Here is an 11,802-nt window from a genome sequence, read left to right on the forward strand (position 1 = left end):
CTACCCTCCTGACTCACCCCGTGCCACGTGTGCGTGTTTGTGAGAGACCCTACTCTAAGTGTTCAATGATATGTAAGTCTTTTGCGTATTCAGAAAAAAAATCGATTTTATAAGAAAGCTATGTCATTTTGTATCGTTTGGTCGTGTATTTTACTATGTTATTTTACATATAAAATAAACGAAAGCCTACTTTGAAAAAGTATTTATTGAGTGACGGTAGAGCGTTGTCCCCTAGTGCCGGCCGATGGCCCTGTCGATGGCCTGCAGCAGCACGGCCGGCCGAGATGACGACGACAAAACACACCACCACTTGGTGCAGCGCACACGTCACGTACTCCACTGAACCGGACCTATATCATCACCTCGCACCTGGCAAGTTAGCGTGGTGCCTTTGATCAGTCCATCCCATCTCACCACCGTTCACTGCCACAATGGCTTCCGAGGGCTTCGCCGCGCCCGTCGTCGTGGACGACTGCCGGGGCGTGCTGTTGGTGTACAGCGACGGGGCCATAGTGCGCGGGGACGCGCCGGGCTTCGCCACGCCGGTGCGGGACGACGGCACTGTGGAGTGGAAGGACGCCGAGTTCGACGCGCCCCGCGGGCTGGGACTCCGGCTATACAGGCCGTGCCAGCGGAACCAGCTCCTGCCGGTGTTCTTTTACTACCACGGCGGCGGCTTCTGCATCGGCTCGCGCACCTGGCCCAACTGCCAGAACTACTGCCTCCGCCTCGCCGCCGAGCTCGACGCCGTCGTGGTCGCCCCGGACTACCGCCTCGCCCCCGAGAACCGCCTCCCCGCGGCCATCGACGACGGCGCCGCGGCTCTCCTCTGGCTGGCCTCGCAGGCCTGCCCCGCCGGCGACACATGGCTGACCGAGGCCGCCGACTTCACTCGGGTGTTTATCTCCGGCGACTCCGCGGGGGGCACCATCGCCCACCACCTGGCCGTGCGTTTCGGCTCCGCGGCCGGGCGCTCTGAGCTGGGCAACGTCCGCGTCAGGGGCTACGTCCAACTCATGCCCTTCTTCGGCGGCACGGAACGGACGAGGTCCGAGGCGGAGTGCCCCGACGACGCGTTCCTCAACCGCCCGCTCAATGACCGCTACTGGCGCCTCTCGCTGCCTCCCGGCGCCACGGTCGACCACCCGGTCTCCAACCCGTTCGGACCGGACAGCCCGGCGCTGGAGGCGGTGGAGCTGGCCCCGACGCTCGTGGTGGTCGGGGGCCGCGACATCCTCCGTGACAGGGCCGTGGACTACGCGGCCAGGCTGCGGGCGATGGGGAAGCCGGTGGGGGTGAGGGAGTTCGAGGGGCAGCAGCACGGCTTCTTCACCATCGACCCATGGTCCGCCTCGTCCGCGGAGCTCATGCGCGCGCTCAAGCGCTTCATAGACACCGACGGACACTTCGACTAGACCCGTTCCATCGCCTCCACCATTTTCCTCAACTCGTCAATGTGACATTGTGTCTTTCTGCTCCTTTTGCGTTGCCATGGGATACTCTAGATTTTTTTTTTTTTTTTGGGATATGGGATACTCTAGAATCTGTTTCGTCCTGTCGTCGTTTGCCTCGGGATCACAATGTAAGAGCATCTTTGCTAAAATCTTTACCTAATAATAATAAAGAGACTATCGTTTTCGTTGAAAAACCCACCGAGATGATTTTACAAAAAAACTCTTATTGGTTATGACATTAAACTCGTAGTATACATTAAATATTTTTTTTAAATACTCATATCTTTTAAACCGTAACTTCAAATTTAACATATTATACATGGAATTTGATTAGAAAAATATGTAGAATTCAAATATGATATTATTTTATCTGTTAAATGTTTAATAAAAATACTATCTAGGGTGCAATCTTAATAAATAAGTCATTATTCGTCTTTCTTTCATACCGGTACTCATCCGGGTTGGGAATGAACACGTCAACAAAATCAGAATTAGAGATGAAACTAAAGGTCACTTGACTGATTCTTTGTACGTATTAAAGCTACATGCAAGCCGTGTTAAAATAGAAGCCCTGTAAAATATGATATTATTTTATCTGTTAAACGTTTAATAAAAATACTATCTAGGGTGCAATCTTAATAAATAAGTCATTATTCGTCTTTCTTTCATACTGGTACTCATCCGGGTTGGGAATGAACACGTCAACAAAATCAGGATTCGAGATGAAACTGAAGGTCACTTGACTGATTCTTTGTACGTATTAAATCTACATGCAAGCCGTGTTAAAATAGAAGCCCTGTAAAATATGATATTATTTTATCTGTTAAACGTTTAATAAAAATACTATCTAGGGTGCAATCGTAATAAATAAGTCATTATTCGTCTTTCTTTCATACCGGTACTCATCCGGGTTGGGAATGAACACGTTAACAAAATCAGGATTAGAGATGAAACTGAAGGTCACTTGACTGATTCTTTGTACGTATTAAATCTACATGCAAGCCGTGTTAAAATAGAAGCCGTGTGAAATTTTGAACTTCATTTTTGTAGGATAAGACCATCTTTATTAGTGTCATAACTATAAATTCTTAAATTATAGACATTTTTTATAAATTAAGAGTGTGTGCCGTGTGGTATTTCTTTCTCCCGTTGCAACGCATGGGCCCTTTTGCTAGTAAATGTAAAAGCATCTACGTCATGATCTCTTAAATCGGTCTCAAAAGTCCGCTAGGTCCGCCGGTCATTGACCGGTCACAAGAAAACGATCCAGACGAACCTCAAACGACCGGACCGATCGGCATTCCTCATATCCAGCCCAAATATAGGACGGATCTGGGGCAACCGGGTGCGTCCGGATGCGTTGGCCACATAGGGCTGCTGCTGGGTCCCACACGAAAACAATTCCAAACCCGACTCTCCGAAGCTCGTCTCCTCCATCGGAAAGATGACGCCGCGTGGCGCTGCTCCGACGAACCACGTAGTCCCAAGCGCGGCTATTTAAGCCAACCGCCGGCATCGATACCCTACCCCTTCATATTTTTCTCCTCCCGTCCATCGCCGCTGCGACTTTCCACTCCCATCCGCCACTGCCGTCCCTAGTCTGGCTATTTAATCCATGCCCCCATGCCATCACCACTTTCTAACACCGGATCACCGGTTGTAGCATCTTGAGCGGATCCGGATCCGGAGGGCCACAGGCTACCTTCGGATGTAGTGGATCCGAGGAGGAGTTGGAGGAGAAAGATGAGGAGGAGGAGGAGCCGACACATGATGTGAGGGACGCCGGGGACGCAGATCTGCGGGCAAAGCAACATGCCATGCTCGATACCTTACGCTCGGAGTCGGAAGCAGAGGTCAGACGCCGTCATCGACAGAATATGGAGGCGGAGTAGACGGAGATGCTCGCCTACATGGATGAGGTCGAGGAGGAGGAGGAGCGGGAGCCCTCCTACGCGACTATCTACCCGATGCCCGACACCGATGTCATGGACATCTCCGACGATGATAGCTAGGAGAGTACATAGTATGTAGTACACATGATTTATTCTGCATGCTTTGTATGGATCTAGTTCTTGAAATATGAGAGACTAGGATGCAAAGTAGCAAATTTGAGGCGTGCCCGGTCACTTTCCGCGGATGTGCCCGGACGCCTCCGTGGGCTTATACGGGGATGGATTTACCAAGTCTTGCTGTAGATGCTCTAAAGGCATCCACATACACATGAAGCCGACCATCCAACATTATCTGCATATATTTCAAGCCGAGTTTAACTAAACGGACGAAATTCTTGCAAATCGGCTAATTTTCATATAAACCACACGAATTTCATTACATTTTGGACAATTTTTTAACCAAATCCTATTCTAAAACTAATATAAATGATCACGGACGCCCGCTCCCTACGTCCAACCATGAGCCCGAGAACTGAAGCTCCCGCTCTTGCCTTCGCCTTCTTCAGTTCTGCCTTGGCGGTCTCCAGCTCTTGTCACGTGTCTCCTAGCAAAAGTTTTAGAATGCTGGATATGGCACAAAAGACCAGGACATTCCGGTATGAGGAACTTGCACACTCTTACTAAGAAGAAGCTTATCGTTGGCGTCGAGGGTGTCAAGTTCAAGAAAGATCATCTATGTGGTGCCTATGAAGCCCGGAAGATGACAAGGGCCAAACACCCCTCGAAGAAAATCATGACGACTTGCAGTCCCTTCGAGCTGCTCCATGTGGGCTTATTCGGTCCTACTCACTACTCCACCTTCTCTACCACTTCAAATCTACATGGCTTCATAATTGTTGACGATTATTCTAGATATACATGGGTGCACATCTTACTTTACAAGACTGAAGTGCAGGATGTCTTTAGGCATTTTACAAATAGGTGCATGACCAACTACATTGTCAAGATCAAGCATATCATGAGTGACAATGGCATAGAGTTCAAGAACAGTGGTTTGGATGCATATCTTGACTTCCTTGGGGTCACACATGAGTTCTTTGCTCCATACACACCACAACAGAACGTCGTTAGGGAGCGCAAGAACAAGACTCTCATAGAGATGGTTGGCACTATGCTTGATGAGTACAAGACACCCCAAATATTCTGGCTTGAAGACATTGGCACCACATTCCACATCATCAACAGGGTATATCTTCACAAGTTCTTCAAGAAAACATCATATGAGCTACTTACTGGTAAGAAATCCAATGTAAGTTATTTCAAAGTCTTCGGTGCAAGATGTTGGATTAGAGATCCACACCACACTTCAAAATTTGCATCGAAAGCACATGAGGGTTTCATGCTTGGTTATGGAAAGGATTCGCACACCTATAGACTCTTCAACACTTTTCACAATAAAATTGGTGAGATTGTAGATGTGCGGTTCGATGAAACTAATAGCTTTCAAAGGGAGCACGTGCCTCCAATGCTAGATGAACTTCAACCTGATGAAGCTATTAAGCTGATGGGGACTGGTGAGATCATACCTGAGGAACCTGACGTTGAGGAAGTTATCATTCATGCACCTACCCATCGTGAAGACAATGATGCTCGTGAAGATAATGCTGCTCACGAAGACAATGCCCATCAAAAAGATCAAAGTCTTCGTCCTACTTATCCGCGCATTGCTAATGAAGTTAAAATCGAGAAGCTGCTCGACATCATCAATGCACCAGATCCTCTCACTTGCTCAAGAGCTAACCAATTGTCTAACTTTTGTGTGCACTTTTCTTGTGTGCCTATCTTAGAGCCATCCAAACTAGATGAAGCTTTCATGGAATCGGAATGGATTCAAGCCATGCAAGAAGAGATTCATCAATTTAAGATCAACAACGTGTGGAAACTCGTCAATCGTCCCAATCCACGCAAGCACAACATCATTGGCACAAAGTGGATCTACCGCAACAAGCAAGATGAATTTGGCCAAGTTGTTAGAAACAAGGCTAGACTTATAGATCAAGGCTACACACATGTTGAGGGTATTGATTTCGATGAAACAGTTGCACCTGTTGCTAGAGTTGAAGCCATGATCATATTGCTTGCTTATGCTAACCACTATGATATATGCTTATACCAAATGGATGTCGAAAGTGCGTTCCTCAATGGTAAGGTTGAGGAAGAAGTATATGTTGCACAACCACCAGGGTTCGAAGACCCAAAACATCATGACATGGTATACCGGCTCAACAAGGCATTGCATGGCCTCAAGCAAGCGCCAAGGGCTTTGTATGACACCCTCAAGGATTTTTTCAAGGAGAAAGGATTCAAGCCTGGTTCACTCGATCCCACTCTATTCACTAAATTATATGCTGGTGAACTGTTTGTATGTCAAATTTATGTGGATCACATTATCTTCAGTTGCACTAACAATTGATATAGTTATGAGTATAACTTCACAATGCAAGAGCAATATCAGATGTCGATGATGGGAGAGCTAAAGTTCTTCCTAGGGCTTCAGATTTGTCAACAACCAAATGACATCTTCATATCTCAGAAGAAGTACCTCAAAGACTACAACAAGAAATTTGGTATGCAAGACCGCAAGGGAAATAAAACACAAATGCCAACAAACGACCACCTCTACATTGACGAAAAGGGTAAATATTTCGAACAGAAGGTATATCGCTCCTTGATTGGATCTTTATTGTATCTATGTACATCTAGGACAGATAAAATGCTTAGCATTTGCATGTGTGCCCGATTCCAAGCGGCACCAAAGGAATCACATCACCTCGCAGTGAAGCGAATACTTCGATATTGGCTCACATCCCAATGCTAGGATTATGGTATACGAAGGGCATGGAGTTTGATCTCATTGGCTATTCAGATTCAGATTTTGTTGGTGATAGAGTTGATTGCAAGTCTACATCAGGCACATGTCACTTTCTGATTCGATCTGTTGTATGTTGGTCTTCAAAGAAGTAGTACTATGTGTCACTCTCTATTGCTAAGGCCAAATACATTGCTGCTGGCGCCTGTTGTACACAACTTCTCTGCATGAAGCAAACCATAAAGGACTACGACATCAACAAGAAGAAAGTACCACTCTACTATGACAATGAGAGTGCTATCAAGATCGCCCACAACCCATTACAATACTCAAAGACAAAAGCACATTTAGATACGACATCATTTCCTTTGTGATCATGTGTTGCAGGGAGACATCGCCATCAAGCATGTGAAGATAGAAGAGCGATTGGTTGATATCTTCACGAAGCCTTTGGATGAGAAGAGGTTTTGCAAATTGCAGTGTGAGCTAAATATCTTAGAACCCTCAAATGTCTAGTGAATGGACACACATCCTAATGCTCATGCACTTCGATGACTTTGATGCACAACACATGAAGTAACGTATGGATGATAGATATAGTTTTTTTTGTAATCTAAAAATATAAAAACAGCAAGGTAACAAGTGTAAAACAACGAGCAATACATTGTATAAATGCTTTGTAATAAGGTCTACGGTTCATACTTTCATTACTACAATCTCTCAACAATGATAACATAATAGATTCATATGATCATCCCTCAATGTGCAACAAAGAATCACTCCAAAGTTCCTATCTAGCGGAGAACAATAATATGAAATTGGTGTAGGTAGTAGAACCACCTCAAAGTTATTCTTTCTGATCAATCTTTTGAGCTATTCCTATAAGTGTCACAAACATCCCTAGAGTTCATACTAGAATAACATGATACATATCAATCAATCCTAATGTCACCTAGATACCCCAATTTCATCTCAATTATCCGTGGGCTAATTATACGACATGCATCAAACAATTTCACATTCTTCATATTCAATCCAACACAAAGAACTTTAAGTAGAACCCCAAGATTTCTATTGGAGAACATAGTATGAAAATGTGCAATCCACCCCTATTCATAGACCCCCAAGGTCACCTGAATCTGCAAGTTGATGCCACAACATATATCAAGTTAATCACTTGAATACTGCAATGTCACTACTGCTATCTGCATGGAATACGTACATCAAGTGTTCTCAAACCTGAATATTCAATCCAACATAAAGAGATCTTAAAGTGAAAGATTCAATTCATCACAACAATAGCAAGGGACAAACACCATATGATCCAACTATATTAACAAGTGTAAAACAACGAGCAACACATTGTATAAATGCTTGGTAATAAGGCCTACGGTTCATACTTTCACTACTGCAATCTCTCAACAATGATAACATAATAGATTCATATGATCATCCCTCAATGTGCAACAAAGAATCACTCCAAAGTTCCTATCTAGCGGAGAACAATAATATGAAATTGGTGTAGGTAGTAGAACCACCTCAAAGTTATTCTTTCTGATCAATCTTTTGAGCTATTCCTATAACTGTCACAAACATCCCTAGAGTTAATACTAGAATAACATGATACATATCAATCAACCCTAATGTCACCTAGATACCCCAATTTCATCTCAATTATCCGTGGTCTAATTATGCGACATGCATCAAACAATTTCAGATTCTTCATATTCAATCCAACACAAAGAACTTTAAGTAGAACCCCAAGATTTCTATTGGAGAACATAGTATGAAAATGTGCAATCCACCCCTCTTCATAGACCCCCAAGGTCACCTGAATCCGCAAGTTGATGCCACAACATATATCAAGTTAATCACTTGAATACTCCAATATCACTACTGCTATCTGCATGCAAGACGTACGTCAAGTGTTCTCAAACCTGAATATTCAATCCAACATAAAGAGATCTTAAAGTGAAAGATTCAATTCATCACAACAATAGCAAGGGACAAACACCATATGATCCAACTATATTAACAAAGCCCATGATACATCAAGATCATGGCATCTTAAGAGAGAGACAGAGAGAGAGAGAGAGAGAAAGATATATATATATATATATATATATATATATATATATAGAGAGAGAGAGAGAGAGAGAGATAGAGAGAGAGGGAGAGGGAGAGGGAGAGGGAGAGGGAGAGAGAGAGGGAGAGAGAGAGAGAGCGAGAGAGAGAGAGAGAGAGAGAGCGAGAGCGAGAGAGAGAGAGATAGAGAGAGAGACGTATTATAAACATATGCAAACATCGCATGAATACTTCATAAATTATCGATAAGTTGGAGACGTATCAAATAGCATTCCTAATTTTCCATATATTCCAAATAAGCGTGTAATTGGTATCCGATATTAATTCAGCATGGTGAGAAGATAGAATAACTTGAATTAAATTAGAAAGATGGAAATTTATATTTAATTTATAAGATTTAAGACCAAAAAGGAACCATAAAACCCTAGTGAAATCGTAAGTAAAGAAAAGATGCAAATCTGATACGAGTTCACCACACATGCAACATTCATTTTTATTGTTCTTAGAATACCTAGATTCCCTAAGCCTTGAATATAAATATCTTCTTAGAACTCTCCATGCAAAGTTTTTGAATCTTGGAGCCAGGTTCTTGCGTTTTCGAACCTCATTAAGAATAGAGATATCATGATCTGAAATAGTATGATTTTGAATTTGTAACTTGGGTTGGTCTTCCTGCAATAATGCTTTGTAAGCACTTTTAGTAGTGCATTGTGCATTGGGAGTATGAACCCAACATAAATAATCTTCCATATTAGCATTCATGATAGGAGTTTGTAAAATGTTCCTTTTCAAACTATCATAAAAAAGAGACTAATTTTATCCTTATCCTAACTTTAACTATTAGATTTCGAGAGAACAGTGATAACTCTAGGACAAGGCATATCTAAATTTGGGTTAAGATGGTCATAAATATTCTCACAATCATTGCACTAAGGATTAGTCCAAATACAAGAATTACCATTAGTAATTTGAGGTTTACAAGCCTTACAAATGAAAGGAAGAACTTTGAGAACTAAAGACCAAAACACATATTTAGGAACATGACCATTAGCCATCCAAATAGAAGAACTATGAAATATTTGGCTTTGAGGACTTCAGTCACAAGATATCTAAGATTCTTAATAATTCTACAAGACATCATTGCAACCATGGACTTATTCATAGTATTAATAGCTCGAATGCTAAACCTACCTTTATGCATATGTTTACAAATATCATCCTAAGTCGTGAAACAAATAGTTATGAAAATTGTCTTCACCAATACATGTCCACCAGAACTTTCTAATAATATATGTGAGTTTAATAATGGTAGATTTATTTAACATGATATTATACATGTAATACACTAGAAGTGCACCAAAACACACACACCCCCACCTAAAAATAAGTGACTCAACATTGTACTAACTTTAGAACCAAATTAGTAGAAAGTTGTGTCACTTATTTTGGGACGGAGACAATATTTGATAAGAGTTAGTCTCCCTACACGAGACATAATTTTTTCTTTATAGAAATTTAGTTTAGCTTTAAATTTATCGATGATAAAATTATAGGTTGCATGTCTACTTTTACCACGTAAAATGAGAGCATGTCCAAGATGAATAGTATTATGATCCATATTAGGAGCAAGGAAAATGTTCTTAATTTGGTTCCTTAAATCATCATCAATATTATTACTAAAAAGTATGGAAGATTTATTATAATTAGAGTTTTCCAACAAACAACACATAACTGATTAATATAGAGGAAATAATATTGGCATCATTATTATCAGCACTACCACACACAATCGAGTCATCAACAAACATGAGAGAGTGAATAGGGGGACAACCACGTCCTAGCTAGATACTGCTCAAATGATTTGTATTTAAAGCCTCAAGCATCAAAAACGACAATTCATTCACTTCAAGAATAAAAATATATGGAGATCGGGGACAAGCTTGTCGTCTGCCTTGAGATCCCTTAAAGCTGCCAAATGGTTGCCCATTAATGTTAACAGAAAAGGTGGAAGAGGAGATAGATTCCATGATTAAATTAATGAAATGGTCATGCAACCCTTTACATAATAAGATCCTTCTATTAAAGCACCGTTCAAATCTGTCAAAGGATTTTGCTAACTTAACTTTAAGCATAGTGGCTTTTTGTTTCGAGGATTTAAGAAGAAAGGAATGGGTTATTTCTTGGGAAATAACAATATTATTAGTAACCCTTATACCTTGGATAAAATCTTGTTGAGACTCATGAATATAATGTGAAAGAAGATCATTAAGTCTATTGCCAATGTTTTATTGATTTATAAACAATATTACAAAGGCAAATGGGCCTGAATCTTGAGGGATTTTGGCATTATGTTTCTGGAATTAAGGTGATGCAAGTTTCATTAAGTTCAGGATGAAGCTTACCTCCCGTGTAGAAATCTTGAACTAATTTGGTTATGTCTTATCCTATCCACTTTCAGGTTCATAAACAAAAAGCCACATTCAATCCATCTATTCCAGGAGAATCATTCCTCTACATTCCTTTAAGTATGTGCAGTAGCTCATATTTTCCTTGGAATAGTAGGATAATCCATCATATTCTCGTCATTGTTATTGGAAGAAGGCAGACAATTTAAGGTGGGACTACTTCTAGAGAATAAATTTGTGAAGTAGATTATGAACCAACCTCGCAATATCATTTGGATTTTGGAATATGTTATTATTATTATCAAAGGTAGAACTAATTCTATTTTTTCTTCTTCTTTTTAGAACAGAATTATGGAAATAATTTTATTCTTGTCACCCTTAGTAGCCCAATGTCCTTTAGACCTTTGCATGTAAAATTCGATTTGCTCAAGCTAGCTTCTTAATTTTGATCCTACAAATGAATAGGTCGAGCCTACAAATTCTCTAGGTATTTATGGATAATATCAAGATGCTACTTCAAAGGTGTGATGAGTTAATTTTATGCATGGCTACAACAGCGTATACTTTTTGCGGGAGGATATATGGTGCTTATTCCAAAGTCATAGGGTTACAATCAGCAGCAACAAGCTCCAAAACACAGATACGTGATTAGCTAAGCTATCTACAGCCTTACTCTATTCATGAGAAATTTTAATAGGAGTAAACACCCTATCTTTGATTAATCGTTTAATCTCACTAAACCGATGGTCGTACGCTGAATTGTCTAGATAATTTTCCTTAGTTGTCGATAATGCATTGGAGCAATCTGATTCAATTAAAATAGGTAGGTGAGTTTGATTAAAATATGGAGGTGAGTGTGATGGATGATTAATCAACAGATTCCCTGAGTGCATGTAACTCCATCCTCCAGAGCATCATTGAAGTAGAAGAGACATCTATATGCAACAAATATCAGTGAAGGCTTCTCATCTCTTAAAATCATACCAGATCCCATCAATCCATCCGTTGGGCAAAAGGACCCATCAATGGACACAGTCGTCCAACCTAACGGAAGGTGCAACCAAGGTTGTGGTGGCGGCTTCAGATGAGGCAACAGT

At 41.5% G+C, this 11,802-nt stretch overlaps 1 protein-coding gene across 1 annotated transcript; it reads left to right on the forward strand.

Annotated features, from left to right (window-relative positions):
* Nucleotides 1–370: 370 nt before the first annotated feature.
* LOC123430354 (probable carboxylesterase 15) lies at nt 371–1,648 on the forward strand. The gene has a single exon (XM_045114220.1). It carries the CDS (start codon nt 432–434, stop codon nt 1,413–1,415), a length of 984 nt encoding a protein of 327 aa, XP_044970155.1. The 5' UTR covers nt 371–431; the 3' UTR covers nt 1,416–1,648.
* The last annotated feature ends 10,154 nt before the right edge of the window (nt 1,649–11,802 follow it).

The sequence above is a fragment of the Hordeum vulgare genome, chromosome 2H (genome assembly GCF_904849725.1).
Source record: "Hordeum vulgare subsp. vulgare chromosome 2H, MorexV3_pseudomolecules_assembly, whole genome shotgun sequence".
NCBI classification, from domain to species: domain Eukaryota; kingdom Viridiplantae; phylum Streptophyta; class Magnoliopsida; order Poales; family Poaceae; genus Hordeum; species Hordeum vulgare.

What these genes read in the sequence shown, in the direction of transcription:
- LOC123430354 (XM_045114220.1), top strand. Translation starts at nt 432, where the DNA reads ATGGCTTCCGAGGGCTTCGCCGCGCCCGTCGTCGTGGACGACTGCCGG.